Raw genomic sequence first — 26,065 nt, forward strand, 5'->3', positions numbered from 1 at the left:
CTAAACAATAATTGATGCGAGCGCGAAACGCGAGCCAATATTTTTTATTATTTTCTAACCAAACATGTATTTTGTTTTCCTTCAAAAAGGGTATTTCATTTTGAAAAAGGGCACTTTCTTTAAAAAAAGGGCATTTTTTTCCTGCGAGGTTTTTTTTTGGGGGGGGAGGCAGGTGCCCCGGTTGCGCCGCCCATCATTAGTATTCGTTTGCACACTTTAAAAATAATTCAAATACCGACTTCCGTCAATGAAATGTTTATTGAAATCTTAAAGTAACCATTGGCATTCTCCCTTTCATTCGATTGGGCTACACTCTTCTTTATCTTGGTATTCTGTTATTGGGAGAAGTCCATAGGTCTACAATAAGATCACTTTTACCCTTCTCATTCCCTGCAATGAAACCAAACATCAGCAAGTATCCTTTTTTAGTTTGATGAAAAAATGACAACTCGACGACAAGAGTTTGAATGTTGTATTTGAAATCCTCCTTCGCCCAGCTTTATAAAAATAAAGCAAATTGCACATGAAGTTTAAACCTTATGAAGCCTGGTAAAGGCGAATTATTCTAATTGTCGTGGACTCCTACTCTAAACTTCTAATCTTACGAAACCGTCGACTTTGTAGTGACCGCTTTATCACTTTATGTTTAATGATTCTTTATATGTTATGTAGGGCCCTCTGGTAGAGCAGTTTCCTGACTGAAGTGGCTACCCTGGGTAAATAAAACGTCTTCATTTTTATTATTTATTATGAAGTTTGATAATCAGATATTGCTTCCTTCATTAGCAATGTTCCTGTTTCTAATTCAAAACCTTCACGATCTAAGCGATATTCTAAGTCATGTAAGTGGCTGCATATCAGCAAACTGCTAGTAGCCGTGACCTAAATCAGCTGACGAAAATTTGTATAGATATTTGATTTGTAAATGTGTTTTATGGTATGATATTTTATTTCATTCGACAACAAAATCAAACGGTCAAAATGAATAGTTGAGATTTAAGACGCACACCCCACACACACAACACAAACATACACAAACCGACGAGCGCGCACGCACACCTTGGTACACAAGAAACTGAGCATGAAGATCTCGAGTTCAAGGTGTTATTATTTGGGATACAAACGGAAAATCCAAGAGAGCAAGCTACACTTAGAGCTTACAAACTTCTTGTTAAGCTTCACCTCTTCAGCACAAGACCCTGCCATCAAGATACCAAATGAACATAAATAGGACACTTTCAGCTAGGAAAATTTCTGTCATTTTATTATTATTATTATTTTATTTATTCATTTATTTGTTTATATCTATTCATCATTATATATTGTAATTGTTTTAGTTTTTTAATTTGTATTTAGTTGTTTATTTATTGATTCATTTTCCCTTGTTGTTTATATTATTTATTTTTATTATTATTATTATTTATTTTTTATTTTATTTATTCTTATTTATTTATTATTATTATTATTATTATTTTTTTGGGGGGTGGGGGGCATTTACGAGATACTGAATCCGCCTATTGCTGTGCATGATTATGGACGGACTAGTAGTGGTTTAAAATGATTTCAAACTTAAAAAAAGTACTTCAAACTTTTATTGTTTTGACCAAACATTCTGACAACGCTTTTTATCGCATCAAATTATTCAGCTCTAAAATACGAAAGATGGGGTTCGTCATTTCCCAGACAATTTCCGTCGCTGATATAAATTATATACCGTATGTATCACCATTGTGTTTAACATATGTACCATGAAAACCAACCATTATACCTTTCGTCCAAAGTCCACTTTAATATTCATTCATTGATGAGCATTAGAAATTGACTGGCCAAATACAATCAATATAATACAATATAATCATTTTTGCTTATTCGATGGAGCTTTGAATTTAAACTTGGAACCTGCTGCGTTAACTTGTCAGACAAATTTCCTTACGTTTGCCTAAATGCTATGGTATCGCGAAAGATTGCTTAGCATTTTCGCCTAGAAGTGGCCCGTCAGTTTGACCCCGTCATCTATCAGAATATTTTTTGATGATGTCGAATCTTCTTTTCTTATATGGCACAGTCAAGTCTGGTCAGCCAAATCATTCTGCTATCCCAGTAGACGGTCCAGGACTGTGTAAATGTCTGGGCACGGGACGGACCGAAACAAAATGGCCGTTAGTGATCGCAACAAAATACAACCTTCCCTTTCTGTTGGACTGCGAAGGAGAAGGATACGTAAGTATTTTAGACGAAACTTGTATATAAAAATACATTCGAAACAACATGAAAATACCCGATAGTCAATAAAACATGCAAAAGATGTTAAAAGGATAGATATCTTCTGACAACGCTCCTTCCACCCATATATCGCACAATCGCAAACAAATAATTGTGGGCCCTTACTGGTTTTATTTCATTTGATTTAATTTGGTTTGATCGGATTAAATGTGACGAATCCGATTACTTTGTCTCTTTTATTTTAGTCAATATTGTATGAAGGTATGTTTGTATGTATTTATGTAGTGCATGTAGACGGAATTCATGTCATCTCATTCATGTTGGAGCGTTGTGGCCCAGTGGATTAGTGTCCGGACTCTGAAACAGAGGGTCGTGGGTTCGAATCCCAACCATGGCGTTATTTCCTTCAGCAAGAAATTGATCCACAATGTGCTGCACTCAACCCAGGTGAGGTAAATGGGTACCTGGCAGGAATTTATTCCTTGAAACGCAGCGCGCGTAACATTTGCACTGCTAAAGCCAGGGTAATTATGCTGCAAATACTGTAGAGCGCTAAGAGACCTCTGACAAAGTAAGTATTAAGCGCTATATAAGCAAGTTTAATTAGTATTATTATCTCATGGATTCACCAAAGCGAATTCATAACTACACTCATATTGGTATTGATCGAATATGATTGTAATCATGGTAAAAGAACTGTAATCATTTTGTTGCCAACTTAGTTCCGTGTCTCATTTATAGCAAGCCCACAAAAACCAAAATCCATTTGTTATTGATCCATTGTTATTGAGAGTTTTACAAGATGATCTGGTCAGTCCATGAAAAATGTAACATACTAAATATTGATCATTTCGCTTATGATTATTATGATGAAGATGATAATGGTCATGATCATCATCATGATCATGATCATCATCCCCATCATGACGATTGATATAAATATGATAATGGTTATGATTATAAACTACCTCGTTTGTAATAACTTCATTTCATATTTACATCATCATTATTTCTTTATTACATCTGATTATCTAAATCATCATTAAGATCTAAGGACATACCATCTATGTCATCCTCACGACGAATTGAATTCTAAATTCTAACTTCTAGACCCATATTAAGGTAGTGTTATGCGGAGCCCCAAAATATTTTTTATGAAACCCTATGTTACCATCATATTTATTTATTTTGTAGAACGTCCAAGGTGAGGTGTACGAAATAGATGACGATATCCTCGCTGACATCGACAAAAAGGAAGATCAATATGATCGTCGGAAGGTCAAGATCGTCATGGACAAAATGGCCGATGGCTCTGAGCCGACGACCTTGGAATGCTGGTTCTACTTGTTACCAAGGTAGATTTATTTTCCTCATTTCGTTTCATTTTTTTCATCATTCACAATATCATTGCCATTATTATTAATACCTATTCAGTCGCTATCAGTATTCTAACGTCATCGTCCTTAACATCATCAATTACATTTACCGGGCTAGGTTGGAGCCATCGAATGATTGCGGATTGCGCGTTGCGGAATTTCTTCATGGCCATTTTTTTTTGTTCATTTTGTTCGAAAAGTAAAATATTTCCTTTTTCAAACAAGAGGTGATATAACATGTTTAAAGGCGAAATGCCATTAACAATGGTTTAGTGGTATCTTTACAGCAACACTTTAAGTATCACGATGAATAATGATCACCTGGCTTATAAAACTCTTGTAATTCCTGCCATTTTGTGCAATCTATTTTGATTTAAATTTCAACCACGAAAACTATATAGCACAATATCGAATTAACATATTATTTTAAAAAACCTTAAAATCCAAGGCGACAGTAAAACATTTGAACAATATGATTCATCAGTAGTTACTCATAATTAATATGAATATAGAAAAAAGAAAAATTATTCGTCAATAAATGTCATATACTAGAACCCACCCACAATATCCAAATTCCCACAAAAACGCACACACACAAACACACTCATACACAATATACGATACATAGGCCAATAATCCATACCCATATAAACAAAAAATCAGAAAAAGTATCTTCATCGCATTGAATTTCATATGAAATCGACTAAAAGTATAATAATATTGCATTAAGTTTTAATTCATGACGATGAATAGAAATTCTAAAGCACATCTTATCTGTTTTTACTTCTATGATTAACCCAAAGCTATTTTCCTGAGCTTATGTCGTGTGATTTTGATCTTGTTTTCTGCATTCACCAATACAGATTCAGGCAATCCCTACTGACACTTGAGAAACACGAGAATTACGACAGCTATGGCGCCCACGGCCAGCAGTACATCCAGATGTACGATCTCGAGAACAGTAGATGGTTAGAACCCATGGAAACAGTAAATAAAGAATTTGCCCAACTAAAAAGGGAAGAAGAAGAACTCACCTAATAACAGTGGACTCACTATTGATTAGTCGTTCTCGGCAGTATGAATTTATAAACGGATATGTTAGGATCTGTCAGGCGGGAAATTAAAATCTTTAAAGAATGTGTCATGTACAGTCAAGTCCACTGACAGATTAACTGCTTTGTCAAATAATCTTCTAGTCGGGTCAATGGAAAACCAAAAGTACCTCTTCCCCAAGAATATTGCAAAAAAAAAAATCAACGGTTTATTGTACTTTTTTGAGGTTAATTACGTAATAAAATATATCGAAATCCACATCCGGAAAGCGGTTATTTTCAAGATGGCGTCCAAGATGGCCGCTATTCACTGAGAATAGACATAGCTCACTCATCATCCACCCTTTACATCCTGTTTTGATGCTTATTCCACCGTATGGAGGGGGGGGGGGTAAAGATCCGTTGATTCAGGTTAGAGTGAACATAAGCAGTCAAGTGTTCTTGATGTCGTCCAAAATGGCTGCCTAAAAATCCTAAGTTCATCTTTTACTTACTCTAGTGTCTTTAATTTGGTTTCTGTGCAATGGCTCTAAGGGTCACGAAGTACATTAGGGCAAGTTACAAGGACAGTAAGTGGTCTGGTATGTCCAGAATTCCAAATGGCTTCCAAAATAGTGAATAAAATGGCTGCTGCAACTGACATAGTTCATATCATATCCGCATTGGAGATATAATTTTGTGTTGATATGATGGTTTCAACTTCCATGTAATACATTGGGACAATTTATAAGGGCAGTCAATGGTCTAGTATCTCCAAAAATCACAGATGGCTTAAAAAATGGAGTCTAAAACACGCAAAATGACTGGTTAAAAATAGTCATAGTTCATACAACATCCGCGGCTTAACTCCATGTAAAGCACACAAAAAGTATACTTCTTTCCACTATATAAAATGGGAGAAGAATGAATGACAAAGGCAGTCGAATGTCTTTTCAAAATTCCACTGGGTCCAGTGGCGTATCGTTGGTCACGGCATTGAAAGGGGAAGGGGCAAATAAAAAAGTGTGAGTCCCTTATTGAGCGCGCGAAGCGGACTCGATTACCAGGGGCGGTATTCTGAACATTGTCTTTTCTCCATATTTTATCTTATCTCAGAGATATGACAAAATCGGTATTCTGGTGGATGTCATAACTTTTGTCACAAAAATTGTCATAAATTTTGTCTCTTTTCTTTAGCGCGCAGCAAAAATACGCGGCTTTAAATGCGCGTAATCCTTTTATACAAGCAAAAGATATGACAAAAGTTATGACAGAGTTACAGAATACCACCCCAGGTGATTATTTTGAAGAGTGGCAGTTTTCCTCTCCTAGTCTTTGACTTTCCATTAGCATGATCAGTCCTAATGACTAAAGTTGAGTTCTTTAAGTTAAGTTTTTAAGTAATTCGTTAGGCCTACATAAACTTGTAATGAAAATAGATAACTAGTTAACACCATTACAAAATCTCATTTTCAGTCACTTTTCCATGTTCTTATGGACATTCTGAGTTATCCCACAGTTCATCTATTAAACGAATGACAGAGGTTATCTGACCTACCACTTTGATAATCCCAATGTCACTTTCTATAGTTCGAGTGTTTTTTTGAAACTCTCATCTTTTCCTTCTTTCCAACTTTACTAACCGTCCTCTTATCCCCCTAAGTCTATTTGTCTCCCACTCTCCCTTCTTCAAATGTTGTAGATTCTATCGCTTCTTCCCTTTTCATTTTTTTGGGGGTAATAAGCTGTCTCAAATCATGAGAATAATTCACCCTATATTCTCATATCTCTCCCTCCTTCATATTAACTAAGTTTTTATACCCCAAACCCCACTCATGTTTCCCCTTCTCTCTCTCTCTAATTTCTCTTTGTCTTTCCCTCTCTGTCCTATCTCGTATTCCTGTTCTCATTAGTCCCCTCTTCACTTCTGCTAAATTATCCTTTTATAGACAGTACTCTCATTATCTGGTTTCGTATTTTTAATTGGTGAATACCTTACGGCGTTTTTATATAATGTATGATACACATCTATTAAGGGAAGTTTGTTTTTAAAGGTTTATTACTCGTTGAATTCAGCAAGCGTTATTGTTTATTTTACTTATGTAATAAATTTAACGTGTTGTACTACTTCAATTTATATTGTTTGTATAATTTACATTTGCAGATGCCATTGCTATTATATACGACCGGTTTAATTTGTTCTGTTGAAAATGAAATGAAAATAAACAGTTTTGAATTATATAGGATTGCTTATCGCCTTATCAAAATTCATGTAGTTGTTTTCTGCAAGATTCTGCAGCGCAACCTCTGGCTGCAATAAATTTTCCAATTAATCATAAATAATCACGAGCTGATTTTTCTTATGTGCTTGCCTGGAAATGGGTTATTTCAAGCCCTTTTATTGTAAACATGAAAACGATAATATTTTACTGAACAATAATGCGAGAGCGAAGGGCGTCCTGAAATTTCTTTATTTTTGCCCAGAGGACACATTTGGACAGAAATTGATTAGACAACGTTGGAACTGTCTGAAAAATAAATGGATGTTGTTAAAGTGGATATTCTAAGTATGTATATATAGACATTTTCTGATTTAAAACACCGAATTCAGAGACGATATATTTGGACATAAACGTCACCTCATTTTTGGTTAATAGTCTTTAAAATAAAATTATCTATAGGTATTGGGGATTTCAGTTTTTAAACTATCGCATTCCAATAATCAATTTCGATTGGTAAAACCATGGACCTCACAGCTCAAATGTCGAATATGATTGCGAATGATAAAGATCAAACAGTAATTTGGCCCTGAAATACCAGATAATATCATTCATTGTCTTATCAACGTGTATTTCAGAACTTTTCTCTGTAGCAGGTGTCTTTTAAAGTGTTTAATATATGCAAACGTAGATTTGAAATGAAAATACACATATATTATTTCATGATTTACAAGATATTTATAAACAACCCCGAATGCATCAATTCCCTCGTCAAATATAGACCTGTATATCCGTAAATTCGTGTAGCTTTCAAGGCATTCAAATTTCGGAAGGCTATTTGATTCTAACAAGGATCTAACCTCCGTCTAAGTTCTTCAGTCAAGCTTCGGCCTTTTTTGTGCATTTTACAGAAATGAATCACTTCCTTATGTTTGTTTACAAACTTCATTTTATCATCGAGGGTATTTTGTTGTAGGATGTGTTTTCACGGGTACATGAACGAATCTAACCAGTGGCGTGATAATAATTAAATCAGTTCTAAGATCAGTTGTCAAGATTTGTGTAACAGGGTACTTATGTTAAAAGACAGCCATATTGCTCACAGGATTTTTGATTGTCGATCTGACAACTATTCATCAGAATATGGAGCACAAACCAAACTAAACGAAGAAAATTACTGTACGAACTTCACTGCTTTCGTTAATACACAGCTATCAACTCTGTATTGGCGTTATTACAGAGAACATTTTTCACAAAACCTTCTGACAATAAAAACAAGTCACAAATAAACCAGACCTAAGTTTTTAAAAATGTGCAATATATTTCGAAATTTTCAACAAATTACTTCCGTTGAAGTAATTGACGTAAACTTGAATCATAGAGCTATTACAGAATAGCTCCATGCTTGAATTGCCTCCACCAGGCATTTTTCTTTAACACGCATTCTAACCAAAGAAATGATGTAATCGATCCTAAAATGAGTCATTTCCCCGACAATTTCTCGTCTTTCGCTTATTTTATGTACCGTGGAAACTAGCCATCCTGTCTTTCGTCCGAAGTCCGCTCGTGCTCTGCATTCATTGACGAACTTCAAACATTGACTGACCAAATACGATATTAAAATCATCCTTTTGCTTATTCGATGGAGGTGTGATAATCAGACTTTAACCCGCTTCGCTGTAGACTCCCAACAACTGGTCAAAGGTTTCCAAAGGATAGAATCACGACTAACGTCGATCCACCATTGTTAGTATTGCCGAGATTGCTTCGGACTTTCAATTTTGTGAAGTGGCGTGTCTGGTGTTAGAACGTCAACCTAGTCATCTGTACTATCAAAACCCTTTCCAATGATGTCGAATCTTCTTTTCTTGTATGGAACCATCAAATCAGGTCAGCCCAATCATTCGTCTGTTCCAGTAGATGGTCCTGGACTATGTAAATGTCTCGGCACTGGACAGACAGAAACAAAATGGCCGCTGGTGATCGCAACAAAATACAACATTCCCTTTCTCCTGGACTGTGAAGGGGAAGGATATGTAAGTAATTTAGAAAAAAAATCTATTTAAAATATAAAACAATTACCTTTTGACTAGATTTGCCCATTATCGTCTTTCCTGTCCCCTTCGCGTCTGGTTCGTTTTACACTTTGATAATAATAAGCTATTATTAATGTACTCTTTACATGTATATTTTCATCAGATATTGGGACCATGTCCATGTTTCACTTGCACAATTGAATTTGAGTTTCTCATTTCCGTCTCCATGCAATTAATATTGTAAATATTTTGGTATCTTGGAAGCACTCTTAGCCCCAAGGTCGTTGGGTTCGAGTTTAGGAGAGAGATGATTTTGTTCAAGGTTATCTAAAAGATAAAGCGTTGTAAAAAGGATTTAAAGGATCATCGTTTTGAAGAAGTCTTGTCTACTTAGGCCTAAAATTCATGTCTTTCATAAGCTTTACCTCTATTAGCTCTCTTTGGTTTTCATCATAATGATGGCCATCATTGATGATGACTACGGAATTGCAGATGACTCAGGTGATGATTTTGATAATTATGATGCTTATCTTAATCATTATAATTACCATTATAAGGGCAATGATGAATGCATTGATGACGCTGATATTAATGATCATAATTTTTATAATGATAATCTTCATTGTCGTGCCAATCATCATCGCGATCATGTAAATCTTAATACCACTCTTCTCAAAACTGAATTTCATCTTAACATCATCACTTGATTTAATTACTGTATTATGATGGCTACCCTTAAGACGATCATGATCACCATTAAGAATTGAGGTAATACCATCTAATTCATCTTGAAGGAGTTGAATGTCTAGTTTCCAATATATCTTGTAGAACGTCCAAGGTGAGGTGTACGAGATAGATAACGATATCCTTGCTGACATCGACGAAAAGGAAGGCTACCCAGATCACTACGATCGTCGGAAGGTCAAGATCATCATGGACAAAATGGCGGATGGCTCCGAGCGGACGACCTTGGAATGCTGGTTCTACCTGTTACCAAGGTGCGTCAATTATGAGTTAGGTTTTCATCTTTCAATAGTCTCTTAATATTTTAATATTTCACTCGCTGTCAGTATCGTAGCATCATCATCACCGTGAACACCACCATCACTTATTACCACGGTTTAGAATGTTGTTAAAATTTGATTTTTAAATATCGTGGATAACGGTGGGCGGATATCCTTCATGACAGAATTCATTTTAACTTTAAAAAAAATCGTATAAGAACAATTCCAACAATAGTCAAATTTCTACAACTTACACACACACACACGTGCAAACGAACACCTAGGCTTACCTTACCTTACACATTCTTAAAAAAATTCGAAAATAACACCACTACCTGGAAATTGTTTTATTAAACATTACATCAATGTATGAACATTTGTACATCTTTTATATCATTACGATGAATAATTAATTCAAGGAACACATAAGATCATTCTTTTACTCTCTAAATGAAATCAAAGCGATTTTCCGCAGTTAATGTCATGTAGCTTAGGTCGGATTTTTTTTAGAAATCAAACCACCATGATACCCAGTCATCAATTTCATATTGCTTATTTTTTTCATTGACCGGTGACACAGATTCAGGCAATCCCTACTTGCACTTGAAAAGCACGAGAGTTACGACAGCTATGGCGCCCACGGCAAACAATACATCCAGATGTATGATCATAAGAACAATGAATGGCTAGAAACCATGGAGACAGTACATAAAGAGATTGCCTTATTACAAGAGAGAGATGAAGTGCACGCCTGATTACAATTTTCTCACTGTTGAGACAATGTTTGTAGATTATTTTTTTATTTCCTTTCGAACCGTAATTACATTTATTCAGTTTATTATATAAGTGTTCTCTAGAAATGTAATATTTTTATATGCCTTCCATCATGGTGGTATGCTATAACTATTAATATTGATAATAATACCAGCTTAATAGCTTATTTATTATAGCGCTCAACATTTCGGCCTACTTCTGACACCCGAAGTAGGCCATCACGAAATGTTAACAACCCATCATTCACATACAATCATTTTATCGCATTTCGTGTAAAATTAGAAGGTATATGGGCATCAAATATTGAATGTTTCCTCCCGTACATCACTGGATGATTTTAAATAGGTCCAACTACATTATCAAAAGAGAAGAAGAACATGAATGGAGAATACTCTTAAATGTCACGGTGGCCTACAGTTGTAAATTCAAATGATTTGCAAGAGTACTTATTTCGAGCAATAATGTTGAAGTGGAAAAGCGATAATTGCCTTTAGTAGTTAATTGTCACAATGAAATATGACATGAGCTAATTTTAGGAAGTAAGAGTCATTACAAGACTTATTAAAGAGCAAAACTGAACATCGTACAGACATTCTTTAGCATACTAAAAGTTGCTTTGATACGGTCTTTTATATTGCATGTATAAAATTATTTGATTAACGGTGTTGTTTTCTTCACATTTTAAACTAAAACCCATTTAGTTCGTGCTAACATGGTATACCTCAATCAGCATGTAATGGGATAACTGTATGTGGCATACTTTGCGCTCACTGTGGGAAATATTGATTGGTCCAAGTCCGATTCTTTAGGAATAAAACGGAGTAGCAGGAAGTAAATCTGCCGCAACACCCTACCAGTGGCATGACAGAAAAAGTGGTCAGGGGTGCGTTTATGCGCCACTTTTTTTACCCTAGAATCATGATCAGATTCATGATTCAAATCACGATTCTGCAGAATCACGATTGCGTTTAGTCAAAACTGAAAAATAAACGTCTTTCAAATCACAAACATGAAACACGGAAAAAGTGGCGTTTGGAAAGACGTTTCTGTAGAATCACGAACGAAAAGTGTCGTATAAACACAATCGTGATTTCATTATGATTCTATGACGTCACTGTGTCGGATTACTTTCGGTTTGACTCTTGCCAAGCTAAAGGTGCGTGCTACTCAGTGTATGTGCATGTAAAATATGTGTTACGCATGCACTTCATGTCAAGTGCTTTTAACTTCAACTTCCGAACACCATTTTCGATAAACCTAATATAAGATGGATAAATGTTTTTTTTTTTAAAAGAGGTATAATAGAATGAATTATAGAAGCAAAAGATTGATATTTCGAGAGCCGACACGCGTGCAAAAATTCCGCTGTCAAACTGCGTACTGTGTGATGCGCACTGGATTGGCCCGAATCCGAGGAGAAACAGCATTGGAATGAAGATCGTCTAAACGCTGATTCTGTGGTATTGTGATTCATGTTTGTGTTTTGAATCATGATTCAAATCATGATTCTGGCTTGAGGTCGCATAAACGCAGCCCAGGATGTTCACCTATGGGCTGTGAACAAACATCATAGGCCTGCATTCCGAAGTCACGAAAGACTTTCTTTTGATTTAAAGCCCCAGGCACATATAGACCCCGGATCTGATCCGGGGTGGTCCGGGGAGAGATCCGTGTTGGCGGCTTGGGCATCCTTGGAGGTCCATGGTGGTCCTTGTTGGTCCCTGAACGTCCGGGAGGCCAACACGGCAGTTTTTGACTGTCAAAAACATCCGGCGTCATCCGTGGATGCCATGTGTGCTGTCATCAACGCTTAAGTGGTAATAAGAACATGTTTAATGTCTCGCCTGCATATAGCAGAGCGAGACTATAGGCGCCGCATTTCCGACGGCAGCCGCGGTGTCAACATCAAAGCTTAACCGAAGCTTATTTTTTGAAATATAATTACAACTCATAAAGTATATGAGCCTAGTTCATGAAACTTGTACATAATTGGTATTAAGTATTAATGAACATCCTGCCAGAGGTTGAGGTCACATGACCAATGTCAAAGGTCATACCTCGGTCACATTTGCTCTACGGCGACCGCACGACGAGTCGAAAACAGCCGTTCTGTAAATTTTAATCCAAATCCAAACTGTCAGAGGCGCTCCACTTGTTTGTATATTTATTTATTTTATTTCCAGGAATATAATATTAGTAATACTTTGAAGAAAATCATCAACAAAATTTACAATATTATTTGCATCTTGATGAGAACACTCAGGTTTGTGCCTATAGCGACTACAAAGACTTTATCTTGGCATTTAAATTATAAAAACCTCGTTGCATAAAAGTTACTATTATGGTAACTTTTCTATCCAATGTTAACTTTTAAGGTATTCTTCATTTTTATTGACTAATGAGCATTGCTACAATGGTAGTTACCATTGGATGGTAGAGAGAGTTATCATGATATAAACTTTTCTGCAACGGGGATCTGGTCTTGATCTTTGCTGAACTCTAAAAAAAATATTGGGTAAAAGTGCTCCATGAGGGTAATTATGTGTCCAACCAACATTAAGCATATATTTTGGGCATTTCTATTTATCCAGTGTGATGAAAATTCTAAAGTAAATGCTTCTTATTTCTTAACCTTACTGGACAATATACTTTCCGCATTGAGTAAAATACTGCCCCAAATTGGTTGGACACATAATTACCCTCGTGGTGGTAAACATTGTACCCGATATTTTTACAGTGTGGTTGATATCTTCCTTTCAATCGATATGTTTCATCAGCCCAATTATGATTACTGTGTTCTATCCCAATTCTTTACAATTATTTCAGTTATCATTATCAGTTATGAATGTATTTGTCACTAAATGTCCTGACAAAATGAAATACGATGTTAAAGTTTGGTGTTCAACTGGCTTTCCATAGTTAAACCACGACCTTAGACAATAGTTTGAATTATTCAGCATACGGGCTATGCTGTGCTTAACGCATAATTCAAAAATCTTAATATAAAAGAAATAATGTATTATAAAAAGAATAGGTGTACAGAACTCACTTCAACTAAATCACGTAAATAGCAAACTGATATTTACAGAAAGTTATGATTATTAGCAACTTATGCATTTTAATTTTGTACTACAACTGAGATCAGTAGAAATAATAATATTGATAATAAAAACTATAATGATAATAGTAATGATAACAATGATAATAATAATAACCATCATTTAGTACGCTCTAGATCCGTAGTAAAACATTAACACAGCATTTACAAACATTGAATATGAAAATACATGATTAAAATACAAACGTATAGCGAAAGAAATTAAAAGGAAATGACTTCTTGGAAAAAGAGGTATGATTTTAGAGCCTTCTTAAACTGATTTCTGGTGTTAAATGATTTAATAAAAGAGGTGATATCGTTCTATTCATAAAAGATGTGGCAACAGTAAAAAGTAAAAAAAAAAAAGATCTCCCAGAGAAATGGGCCTTTGGATGAAAAGAGATTAGGACGAGATGGTCTATGGGAAGCAAGACTGTCTCTGATCTATTTTAGCGTCTGGTTATGAAGGGCTTTGGAAACTAGTCTGAGGACTAAACGTAGTTTAAAGACAATTCTCATCTTTACAGAGAGCCAATGGACAGATTTAAGTACAGGGCCGGGTTTATTGCCTCAGTCTACTTTAAAGATAATGCTGGCTGCCCAGTTTTGTAATCTTTGCAGCCGCTTCAAATACACTTGTGGAAAAGAAGTTAAAAGGCGGTTACAGTAATCTAATCTGGATAGAATATGACATCAAATTCGAACAGAACGGTTATGTACTTCTTAATCTTTGATATCTTTTGAGATAGAATCTGACTGACATAACTGATTAACCTGCTCTGACATACTCATATTACAATCAAAGCAAGCACCAAGGTTTCGTGATTTTGCAGAATCATGGTTTGAATCATGATTCAGATCATGATTCTAGGGTAAAAAAAAGTGGCGCATAAACGCAACCTGCAATCGTAGTAGAATCAATGCCAAGGCTAACATCACTGAGGGAACGAAAGTTATGACTTGAGCCCATGACAAGAAAAGTTCAGTCTTTCCTTCATTGAGTTTAGGTCTGTTCGGGTCATCCAAATTCTGATGTCTTTGACACAAGAAAAAAATGTCTTTTTCGCTTCATCTACACTGCAAATCTTAAGATCAGCATAAGTATCACGGTAGAAGACATCACGGTGACGAGCAATGTTTTTCTTCATGTAAAGTGTACATACAGTAGCCGATTGGCTCAAATACAGACCCCTGTCATTAAGCGTGATTATCATATAAACCCCAACTCACACTTTAGACCGGTGTTTGACCCGATTTCAGAAAGAATGGAAATTTTGCAATTTTTTAAGGAATTAAGCAATAACATTTTCTTAAGTGAGGTACCTACAAAGTACAAACTATAAAATATCAAAATCGATTTTTTTGTTGTTGTTGCGAATTACAACTTCTAAGTGTAGAATAAATAATAGCCTGTGTTTCCAGTTGGTGAGGTAAAATAGTGGTCAACTATTTATGAGGAATGTTGGTATGGAGCTGTATCAAAACAGTATCGATTCTCTAAGGTCAATCTTCAGCTTGCGATTTGCATCCGTACTTGCAATGTTGTATACATCCATGTCATTTAGCAGTTAAGTAGGTTTTTCCCCATTCCGAGTAAACTTGAGCCTTCACAATTTCGGAAAAAAAGGACGTCTGCCAAAAGTACTTTCTCCCTGCTAGGTTTTATGTCAGATCTTGCCAGGGTTCTCAATTACGAAATGAAGATCGCCTATGGTTTCATAAATCATTTGCTTGGGGATGGAGCGAGGAAGGGAATGGATGTTTCAAGCTCTTCGTAAAGCTATAAAGGCCCAAGTGACATCATCAACAACTTCAATAGGGTAAGGTCAATAGTGGAAAAATATTTTGCATTTTTTATCAGCCTTGAACCTAGGATTTAACTGCTTTTCCGGTTTATCATTTTTTACAAAGAATTTTACGAGTCATTTTACGAGCATTTGACAATACCTTTACTCTGTTTCGCTCTGTACATCGCTGAGTAAAAAATCCGGGTTTTTTTTTTTTTTACATTACCCCACTTAACACTTAAAGATGGGCTGCCTTGGCGCCCAAGCAATCGAGGAATTGCTTCCTACCGGGTACTGCGGTGGAGTTCGAACTCTAGTCCCTGTGTTTCACTGGCAAGAGACTTATACATTCCACAAAAAACATATGATACTATATCAAAAATGAAATCATCGTTTGTACAAATATTAGGAAACATAGTCTTTGCATCTTATTTGATCTTCAATTTTTTTTCATCCATAAAAACCCCGGGGCTCCAAAGCCATGTATCACCAAGCGTTTGTATGTACAACGCTGCGGGAAAAGAGTTTCCAAAAAACCCTCTCCGTGTCAACCGACAAAGACATGGTACGCTGAAATTGTCAAAACACAGGAAAAGAACTCAGTTAGTACTTTATTTGCCACAAAGTCGTCTCCAGGTATCCACGGGAAAATGGCAGAAAGCTGTCAAGATTCTGCTTACGTGTTGAATGGTCCTCTCTTTTCTGTTCATGAACACATAGATCAGAGGATCCAGTAAGGAGTTTAGGTAGGCTACCCACATAGTCATAACAGCAAAGGGATGACTGACGCTGATTTCAAAGGCACAGAAGTGGGTGACGCTGTAGGGTGTCCAACGCTGCGGGAAAAAAGTTTCCAAAAAAACCCTCTCCATGTCAACCGACAAAGAGATGGTACACTGAAATTGCCAAAACATAGGAAAAGAACTCAGTCAGTACTTTCTTTGCCACAAAGTCGTCTCCAGGTATCCACGGGAAAATGGCAGAAAGCTGTCAAGATTCTGCTTACGTGTTGAATGGTCCTCTCTTTTCTGTTCATGAACACATAGATCAGAGGATCCAGTAAGGAGTTTAGGTAGGCTACCCACATAGTCATAACAGCAAAGGGATGACTGACGCTGATTTCAAAGGCACAGAAGTGGGTGACGCTGTAGGGTGTCCAACAAAGAATTGTAGTGAGTACCAACATTGCTCCTGAACAGAGAAAAACAAATGGAAAAAGTTACACATGCCAAACCCCTATAATGAATAAGAGGTATAGTCATTTTATTTTTCTCCACAGTGTCGACAATGCATATGGTTCTCTGAATATTTTATATGTTTTTCCATTGCTTTGTCCTGAACGAAAGGGGTGAAAATATTTTTTTCCAAGGGCTGCGGTGCTCTGGGTGAATGTGCACCCTCCCGCTGAGGCAGATTCTTTTGCTTACAACAGCTGATCCCAAGAGGTGCACCCCATACCACTTTAGGGTGATTCCATACGTGTCGTACGGGACATTTAGAGAACATTTGACAGTTTTTGACAAGAAAAAACAAAAAATATTCCAGTAACTATAGGTGATCATCAAGTACTACCAGAGTGTTAGAAAAACCAAGACTTAACATGACTTGAATTCACATCCTGTATAATACAGATTTAAAATAGTAATGTGTCGTACGGACGCAGAAAAAGTGGCTTTTTTAGAAACCTCATGTTTGTACTCAAAAGTCTGTGAGTTGGGCAGATAAAATTCTTAGAAACTGAACTCAATTGACATTCAATTACCCAAGAACAAACACATTTATAAAAGAAACCAAAATAAACATTCATGAATAAATAAAGCAAATTATAATTTTCAAGAACATTGTGGCGTACGGGACATTCAAAATGTGTCGTACGGGACATCTCTAAATTGAAGCCAAACTTTCTTACTTTATGTCACTTTGACTTCTTCAATCACATTATTTGGCTGATGATAATGATAATCCTATCAAACTAAGACATTCATTAGGTTAGAAACCGCTATTAGCTGAATATTTCTGTCAATATATCATAAACAAAATAATGTGTCGTACGGGACAATTGTGTGTCGTACAGGACACTTCTGTGTCGTACGGGACACTTCTGTGTCGTACGGGACACTTGTGTGTTGTACAGGCACTTGCGTGTTGTACTGGGCAGCCTGAATAAAAAAAATGAACTTTTTATCAATCAGAAGGAGCATTGCCCCTAAATTCTTCCTTTTTTATGAAAAATCTTTTAATAAGTAGTCATTCAGGACAATATAATTAAGTAACCTCAATATATACATTTGGGAGCAATATGTTATAATTTTTTTCATGATGGGAAATGTACAAGTGTTCACAGCATTTTACGAGCTGAAAAACTTGAGGTTTTGTGTGAAGTTATATTTTAGGGAATTAATTGATGATTTCCAAACACTATTTAAACAATGAATGAATGCAACTTTGTGTAAATTATGGGGCTAAAATGTTATAATTTTTTATATAAAATGTATATCTACATGATATATGTCACAACTGTCACTTGTAATTCCACAATTTTTTTTCTAAAGAAATGCCGTTCTACTTTTTCAAACCCATCTGCATTTCATGAAACCATATGGTTTGTCTTATTTTCCAGATTTTTTTTAACAACTTGAAAAAAGTAAGGAGTTTCAATAGTGATCATCAACATGATCAAGGGAAGTCCAAATAGATGATCATGATGATTGATATGTATTTTTTGTTACATCTTATAATAATTCCACATTAGCATGCAAGAGGAAGTCATCTTCCAGGCTAGGTTGAAATAATTATAAAAGTTTTCTTTTCATGCTCAATGAAAAGAAATTAACCTGCTCTGATCAGTGAAAATCACCAGTTTAGCTGAAGGAATTCACAAAAGAATAAGCATACATGAAATCAATTAAAATGTTTAGAATCACCTATTTCATGTTCTATGGAGATAAACAAAGTACTATTTCAGTTCACTTTATGTTAAATCAAGTAAATGAATTTAAATATGCCTGCTATTTATGGTTTCTGAATCCAAATCCTGCAATTAAATGCATTATTATATTGTGTGTCGTACGGGACATGTCCCGTACGACACAGCGTGTGTCGTACGGGACAACTTTTGATAGGACAATAATTGAAAAATGAAGGGCAGTAATTAGATCCTTATGGGATAAATCGATCACCCATGGGTCAAACAAAGAGAAACTGATTTTATGAAATTGCATCATCAAAAATAAAATTGTAGGAAAAACTTTTGCATTGTCATGTGTCGTACGGGACATTGCCAAAAATAGGTTCGGAAAAATCAGGGCTGCCCCTATTATGGATCATGAAAATGTTGTAGATATTATTTGGAACCATCAATGATATATTATTCTATTGACCTGCAATATTTTCAATCTTCTCTTGCTTTGCAAATAATTGTTTCAGGCTGTGTTTGTACTTGACTATTCAATTAGCAAAATTATTGAAAATTTAAAATTCCATTGTTCCCCCCATTAAAACTATATCTGTCTTCACTTTTGGTTAAAACTCATAATTTTCATAAAATTTAGGTATCATAGTAAAATATTTCACTACTTATGACTTATTGAAAGCATGTTGAAATTTATGATATTTTTGAAGTTCTAGTGTGGAATCGCCCTTTAGTTCCACCTCCCCAGGATGTGCACCTCCCATGCTCCAATGCTCAAACCAGCCTACGCCCTTGGGTTTTCCTGTCGATTGATCGGCATACTTATTTCTAAAATAATATAAAATTAAGAAGAAAAGGGATTTCATGCAGTAAACTAGAATATAAGTTTGATTTCGACATTGTATTTTGTCATCATTATCAAATACTACTTGTACATAACATTTTTGAGTGAAACTGAAAGTAATTTGTGTTTCGCGGAGTTGCCTTTCAGTTAAAGCGAAAGTAACTTGCAATGTACATGTAGGATTAAAATCCAGTGTCTTGGACTTAAATCGATTTAAAAATATTAAAATGCAAGTGAAAAAAATCAGGATTATTCAGTATTACCCACTAAAGCAACTCGTTTTTCTCGGCTTAATCTTCGTTTCTTTCCCGATAACTTATTGCTGCTGCTCTTGTTCTCCCCACTGTCTGACGAAGGACAGTTCTTTGGCTGATTAGAATCCGAAAGCTGCTGGATGACACCAGTATGTTCATCAATTTGACCGGATATGGTATATGACCCAGACGTCATGGTGTTCACCAATGGTTCGTCCTTCATGTTAACGTGATGTGTAGGTTCATCGCCTTGAAATCCAGCATTTTCTACTGCGGTGATTGGGAGATCGTCAGGTTTTCCCCGATAATTATCACCCTTCGTAAGCTCGATCGGAGTACTTGGAAATGAACACTCGTAACAATTCGGCCTTTGGTTTACATTCACCCGGTACTTTCCATGGGCGTGTGACGCAGATAATTTCTTAGATTCATCGTTCACTACTGTGGCTCTTCTTGTTGCGTCAAAGGAACGCAACTTCCGGTCACTCTTTAGGATGTGATATATGATGCATACATAGCAGATGATCATCACAGGGACGGTGATCACGAAAATGACTGTGGCCCAGATGGTATAATAGACACACGATTCAACACCCCACTTAGGAGAACAATGGTGTGTACGCTCGTTGTATTCATAAGTGGTTAGAACACCGACTGCAGGAGGCAATCCGATGGAGATACAAGCAAGCCATACGAAAATAATGGTCAAATACATCCGACGTCTAGTTGGTGGGAAACGGGCTGGCCAGACGATGGAGAGGTATCGGTCCACGGCGATACACATGACATTGATGAAGTTGCCAATGGTGCAAGTTGTAGCGAAGAAGCCATTAATCTTTAGGACAAAATGGGAAGGCAGAAATAATTACTTATCTAAAGCAATTATGGGACAAGCTTACTGTCGTTAAAGATGATTAAGAGTGAACTACATTATGTCTATATTTAAGAAACAAGCATTGTTCAATTATGTTTAGGTGAAAGTTGGTCAATATAATCATGAACTATAGAACAAATTGTTTTGCCCAACAGATATATATATCGAATAACTTATCAAGAAAAAATATACTTGTCTATGAAATTCCCTTAATGCAGTTTAGTTGCCGAGTGGGCCAACTTTATAATGGACCATACCCCCACCTTAAAACAGAGAGAGAGAAAAAAAGGGAGGAATGGTAGACGAAGTGCAGCGTAGCCCATTCTGTTTACCAAAAGTCATAGTATATCTTAAACGGCATAGTTGAAATGTATTTGCGTCAAGATTATCAATGAAGCAAATAGCCCCGAACTCGGAGTGTAATGCGCCCATTGGAGGACATTTCCCTTTTAAATTGAAATCCAACGTTTTCCCTTTTGATTTGAAATCCAACAATTTCCTTACCGTACAGACCGTTGCGTTGGTAGAAAGAAGGGTTCCACCATCAATGACGGCGACGACAGAGAAACTCATGCTGAAGAGCACAACACCGAGGTCGATGATGTTAAGGTTGGCGATCAGGAGACTGTGATGGTGTTTTGTCTTCTGGGATGTCAGTATCTGTGTCATCGCCAAAATGTTCGCAAAGAACGAGGCAACCATGATGACCACAAGAGTGGTTGTTTCGAATATTGCTTCTGGACTGTTCCACTCGTGCAAGGGTTCACTGGTGCTGCCTCCAGATGAAACTGCCGAAAACATGGCTCTGGTTTTTAATAACTCCTCCAAAAGTCTGTCAAGTATTTATGAAGAAGATTACATGAACGCTGCTTAATTACTGCCCGTGATCCTCAGAAAGGGCTCTGCAGAGATACACACCATAGCCTTCATCTCTCACAGCGGAAGACAAACCTCTGTGATTGATCAAATTCTTCCTAGTTTCTCTTCAAAACTTGCATGTTTTCATGTCAACGGTACAATCAACTTTTTTTGAAATGTAATTGTATTGATTATCTGCAATGGCCATCGAGGTAAACTAATTAGAGAGGTAAGCTAAGGTAATATATCATGTAATGTTATTCGTATTGTCTTTAGTTGAGGAATGCGTTAAGAAAGATCTAGACAGAAACTAATAATAACATCTCATTTTGAATAGATAGTGTCCTAGTTGTAATTGTTACACATGTTAGCTACAATAGCGATCAATATGAAGTAAAGAGCAGAAGAAAAAAATGATGGTTAGACGTTCCTCGTCCTCAAACTATGTTGTGCAAGAAAATGTCCTATCGGCTATTACTACCCAATTGATATTTCTGTTGATATCTTGCTGTTTATATACCATGGCGCCGGTCCAATTTTACTTCATGTGCTTGCATATTTATGACTTTAAAATTACGTATAGATTCCTCCATTGTCACGGGTCGATTTTGATTAGGCTGATCACATCTCGATTTATGTTAAGAGCAAAGGGTAATAAATGTCATGATAAAATCATGTTTATTGCTGGCGTCAGACAACTTTTGATATTAACTTTTCCTAATCAGCTAATAGAACCTTCCCAAAACAAAATAAGCTGACAGCTACAGGCATATCATATAAAAATGATCAATGATCTCTGCCCAAGCAACCAACAAACGCTCATCAACAAATTAATGTACACGAAAACCCCACTTACACTCTTGCGCAGACTGTAGGTTGTTGGTTAGGGGCCCCTCGCCCCATTTGGGCCCAGTTTTTGATAAAAAGGTACTCTGAGGTATGCCATGCCTTATTTGTCATTTTTCGTCACTCCTTTTTGTCCATTCAATTTCGGACTGATGATCCCAAGTTTAGTTGACATATACACACAAACAGCATGACACGTCCTCAGACAGATGCATTTTTTTTTAGATTGATATTATTTTGTTCAATAAAAACATACTTACAGACACTTAATGTTTAAATGCGTGTTTGAAATTCTTAAATTCAGTTAACGATTGTGATATCAATGTTAAAGTATGTCAGGCGATGGAAAATGGGATAATTATTACGTTAAGATTCTTAAGGATCGAGTTCCTCTGACTTTCCATTTCGGCATAGCCTGGATGTGTTCAGTCAACAAACTAGTCTTTAATACTACTACTACTACTACTACTACTACTACTACTACTACTACTACTACTACTACTACTACTACTACTACTACTACTACTACTACTACTACTACTACTACTATAGACATTTGTATAGCGCTATCTATCTAGAAATATTCTTTTCCGAGGCGCGTTGTTATTATTTTGGTTCATGGTCAGCCCTTTCCCATTCTTAGTTTTACTCCTTTTAAAAAAATATTTGTCTTGTACTGTCCTGTCTCTTGTTTTGTCTTTTCTTGTCTTCTATGTCTTGTCACCCCCTCTCTTTGTTTTTTTTTCTTCTGTCTTGCGCAATGTATCATTTACAACGAAGACCTCTTTGTGTGAAAAGCTTTGCATTTGTTCAGTAATTATGTTTCCATCAATATGATTTTTTTTTCTCTTTTTCTTTCCTGTAATACATGCATGTACGCATATAATAAGTCGACTATAATTTCTTCATTTCCAAGGGGGATCCGCACTTTACAAGCTTTGCTTTTTAGTGGATCCCCCTCATTTCCATTTATGCTCTATATTATACTGTTTTTATTTTGTCTGTTTACGAAGTAAGAATGCCCTTCATTAAAATAGTACTTGATTTGTATTATTTTATATTACTTTGTATTATGTTTTGAATGGAAATGAAATAAAAGAATTGAAATTGAAAAGAATTGAAATTATTATTACCCCGGCTTTAGCTCGAGCTGCGTTTCAACGCTCATGCATTCAAGGAATAAATCCTGCCGGGTACTCATTCACCTCACCTGGGTTGAGTGCAGCACAATGTGGATAAATTTCTTGCTGAAGGAAATTACACCATGAGCTGGGATTCGAGCCCACGACCCTCTGTTTCAAAGTCAGAAGACTATTCCACTGGGCCACAACGCTCCACATGTTATTATTTCGATGTTATGACGACGTGATCATAGTGCAACTCTTCGTAGAGCTCAGTTTGGTTTGAACCAAGTTCAACCAACATCATCGACGTTGGCCTCTGTTAAAATTGCCTTCGTACTTTGCCCCTTGGCTTTGCCCTTGAAAAGGGGCTTTTAATTTAGCAAATCGCGATAACATTATCGTGAATATAAACAAGGAAGAATGTGCCCGGTTCCCTGTATACGTACAAGAATCACTGAACAAGTTTATTACTTACTGACAGGGACTGACATGAGCTACATAGCGACCATTCGAATCTCTTATCATGTTGTCGAACCGACTGTTCTTGTATGGAACAATTAAATCAGACCAACCCAATCATTCGTTTATTCCAAAGGAAGATCCACAACGCTGTCGATTTCTTGGCAAGGGAAAGACCGAGACAAAATGGCCGCTGGTGATCGCAACAAAATACAATTTTCCATTTCTCTTGGACCGTGAAGGGGAAGGATACGTAAGTAATGGTATAATTACTTTTGTCTCTCTATAATGTAATACACTCGGCAAAAAACTGTTTTCCGTACTGATGAAGTGTTTTATGGTTGATAATGTCGATTAGGGGAAAGCTACAAAGTGTCAACCTGTGAATGAAGTACTCTTTCCCGAATTTCTCGCATACACACACACACACACACCCACCCTCACATACACACTCTCTCACACAATCACACACACACACACATATATATATATAGAGAGAGAGAGAGTCTATTTTTTTATAGTTCAGTGCTTGGAAAATAAAAAAAAATGGGTAAGAATAAAGGATGTTTGGTGAGATATTGGGGATAAGAATTTCTTTCTTCTATTGTTCATTATAATTTCTCAATCTATATCATAGAACGTCGAAGGCGAGGTGTATGAGATGGATGATGGTCTCCTTTCCTACATCGACGAAAAAGAAGGTTATCCAGATCACTACGATCGTCGTCAGGTCAACATCGTCATGGACAAGATGACGAATGACACCGAGCCAAAGACATTGAGGTGTTGGTTTTATCTCTTACCTAGGTATACACAATTTTCAATTTTCACATTGTTATTCATTTTTTTGTAGTATTTGAAAATTTAGAACTTGATGTAATAGAGTTAACATGATCCTCTGAACAGTTTCTTTTACTAGTATTTATCGTCATTCATATTTCATTTGTATAAATTTTATTTTTAACTTCCAAAAATATTTTTCATTTCAACCTTCGGCAGCCATGATATAGATTCTACAAAGTATAATGATATATTTATTGTTATTTAATGGCATAACTAAGAGAATGAATACATAAACACCACTTTTAAAATGCAGACAAAACTTATCCTTTACCACCACAATAATTTTCTTCTCTTCTTTGACCTATACAGGTTTAGCCCATCTGTGTTGGCTCTCGAAAAATACAAGAGTTACAACAGCTATGGCGCCCACGGCAAGCAATGCATCGAGGTATACGACCACAAGAGAAATGAATGGGTAGAGCCCATTGAGAAAGTGCATAGAGAGATTGCACGTTTACAAGGAATTGATGAAAAATGCAACTAAAGTCATTTGGCCGACAATTCATTTTCTGGTTGTTTAGGCACTGTGGTTATTCAATCATATTGATGTTTTATAGCATCTTAATGCACACTGTACTAGCTCTTTATCAGGGGACACGTCACATTATGGACTTCATGCCATCATAGTGAGAAAATAGCTGGATTTTACTTAAGATGTTTACCTGAAATAAACTTTGTGAAATTTAGATTGTTGGGAAAAGTTTGGTATTAAATTAAAAACGCCAACGCCTTTTCTTCTTCATTTTATGTATTTGAGTGTAATGGGTGCCGATTGCCCTGTTATGGGTGACCTAATTATGAGATGAATACTCTGTATCTTTCAACTGGTACACACTAGTGGCAATTTCGCAAAGAATGACGACAAAAGTTGATGACTTCGTTTATCTCGTTTCTCGGCATCCACTGCGAATTTGTCGATGTCAGAAAATGTACGATTGGTGTCTATTACTTTGCTTGTTATGCTTGAAAAGACAGTGTTTGCGTCAAAATGAATCAAAGAAATGTAATTCAATTCGTTGTGACTTGTAAAGAAGAGTAATTTAAATAGTTTTGTCTTAAATGATGAGAATAAAGGAAAATTTATCATATCATGCATAATGTCATATAAAAAATTCCTGCTGTCGCACAATATGTTCATAGTGTTTTAATTCACACAGTGGACTATGTGCAGATGTGATTCTCACTGTTAAAATTCAGCAGTGTAAAGACAAATAAAGTGTGAACACCTCTAACGTGTGGAGGTTCACAATGTGTTCACGAAATGAAATGTTTGAAAATGTATTTCACACTGTTAAACACTAAAAGTTAACAGTATACCGATGATCTCACACTCTGTTACGCACTGTGAACACTGTGACACACTAAGAACAAATTGGGGTACACAATTACACTCTGCGTTACTTACTGTTAACACACTGGGTATGCTGTGAACACACTGTGGACACACAGTTACACTCTGTGTTCCGCCGGGTTACACACAATGTGGACACTTTCTCAACACACTG

General features: G+C 36.2%; 4 protein-coding genes across 4 annotated transcripts; 3 read left to right on the top strand and 1 right to left on the bottom strand.

Annotated features, from left to right (window-relative positions):
* Positions 1-1,744: 1,744 nt before the first annotated feature.
* Positions 1,745-5,508, top strand: LOC121426236 (putative gamma-glutamylcyclotransferase CG2811). The gene is made up of 3 exons (XM_041622461.1): positions 1,745-2,220; positions 3,418-3,578; positions 4,463-5,508. The coding sequence occupies exons 1-3, from the start codon at positions 2,032-2,034 to the stop codon at positions 4,635-4,637; spliced, it is 525 nt and encodes a 174-aa protein (XP_041478395.1). The 5' UTR covers positions 1,745-2,031; the 3' UTR covers positions 4,638-5,508.
* Positions 5,509-8,258: 2,750 nt separating this feature from the next.
* LOC121426228 (putative gamma-glutamylcyclotransferase CG2811) lies at positions 8,259-11,289 on the top strand. The gene is made up of 3 exons (XM_041622453.1): positions 8,259-8,885; positions 9,714-9,883; positions 10,470-11,289. Exons 1-3 carry the CDS (start codon positions 8,697-8,699, stop codon positions 10,642-10,644), a joined length of 534 nt encoding a protein of 177 aa, XP_041478387.1. The 5' UTR covers positions 8,259-8,696; the 3' UTR covers positions 10,645-11,289.
* A 4,463-nt stretch (positions 11,290-15,752) lies between these two features.
* Positions 15,753-22,633, bottom strand: LOC121426245 (D(2) dopamine receptor B-like). The gene is made up of 3 exons (XM_041622472.1): positions 20,935-22,633; positions 19,566-20,391; positions 15,753-16,738 (listed from the first exon to the last, which is right to left on the bottom strand). Exons 1-3 carry the CDS (start codon positions 21,229-21,231, stop codon positions 16,473-16,475), a joined length of 1,389 nt encoding a protein of 462 aa, XP_041478406.1. The 5' UTR covers positions 21,232-22,633; the 3' UTR covers positions 15,753-16,472.
* An 804-nt stretch (positions 22,634-23,437) lies between these two features.
* LOC121426263 (putative gamma-glutamylcyclotransferase CG2811) lies at positions 23,438-25,280 on the top strand. Its single transcript, XM_041622503.1, has 3 exons — positions 23,438-23,970; positions 24,355-24,524; positions 24,870-25,280. Exons 1-3 carry the CDS (start codon positions 23,782-23,784, stop codon positions 25,042-25,044), a joined length of 534 nt encoding a protein of 177 aa, XP_041478437.1. The 5' UTR covers positions 23,438-23,781; the 3' UTR covers positions 25,045-25,280.
* Positions 25,281-26,065: the final 785 nt, after the last annotated feature.

Source organism: Lytechinus variegatus, chromosome 1 (assembly GCF_018143015.1).
Source record: "Lytechinus variegatus isolate NC3 chromosome 1, Lvar_3.0, whole genome shotgun sequence".
NCBI lineage: Eukaryota > Metazoa > Echinodermata > Echinoidea > Temnopleuroida > Toxopneustidae > Lytechinus > Lytechinus variegatus.

What these genes read in the sequence shown, in the direction of transcription:
- LOC121426236 (XM_041622461.1), top strand. Translation starts at nt 2,032, where the DNA reads ATGATGTCGAATCTTCTTTTCTTATATGGCACAGTCAAGTCTGGTCAG. An exon ending in ACTGCGAAGGAGAAGGATAC is followed by an intron (nt 2,221 to 3,417) that starts GTAAGTATTTTA and finishes TTTATTTTGTAG; the next exon opens with AACGTCCAAGGTGAGGTGTA. An exon ending in TGGTTCTACTTGTTACCAAG is followed by an intron (nt 3,579 to 4,462) that starts GTAGATTTATTT and finishes TCACCAATACAG; the next exon opens with ATTCAGGCAATCCCTACTGA.
- LOC121426228 (XM_041622453.1), top strand. Translation starts at nt 8,697, where the DNA reads ATGATGTCGAATCTTCTTTTCTTGTATGGAACCATCAAATCAGGTCAG. An exon ending in ACTGTGAAGGGGAAGGATAT is followed by an intron (nt 8,886 to 9,713) that starts GTAAGTAATTTA and finishes TATATCTTGTAG; the next exon opens with AACGTCCAAGGTGAGGTGTA. An exon ending in TGGTTCTACCTGTTACCAAG is followed by an intron (nt 9,884 to 10,469) that starts GTGCGTCAATTA and finishes CCGGTGACACAG; the next exon opens with ATTCAGGCAATCCCTACTTG.
- LOC121426245 (XM_041622472.1), bottom strand. Translation starts at nt 21,231, where the DNA reads ATGTTTTCGGCAGTTTCATCTGGAGGCAGCACCAGTGAACCCTTGCAC. An exon ending in CCAACGCAACGGTCTGTACG is followed by an intron (nt 20,392 to 20,934) that starts GTAAGGAAATTG and finishes TTTGTCCTAAAG; the next exon opens with ATTAATGGCTTCTTCGCTAC. An exon ending in AAAACGAGTTGCTTTAGTGG is followed by an intron (nt 16,739 to 19,565) that starts GTAATACTGAAT and finishes TTCTCTGTTCAG; the next exon opens with GAGCAATGTTGGTACTCACT.
- LOC121426263 (XM_041622503.1), top strand. Translation starts at nt 23,782, where the DNA reads ATGTTGTCGAACCGACTGTTCTTGTATGGAACAATTAAATCAGACCAA. An exon ending in ACCGTGAAGGGGAAGGATAC is followed by an intron (nt 23,971 to 24,354) that starts GTAAGTAATGGT and finishes TCTATATCATAG; the next exon opens with AACGTCGAAGGCGAGGTGTA. An exon ending in TGGTTTTATCTCTTACCTAG is followed by an intron (nt 24,525 to 24,869) that starts GTATACACAATT and finishes TGACCTATACAG; the next exon opens with GTTTAGCCCATCTGTGTTGG.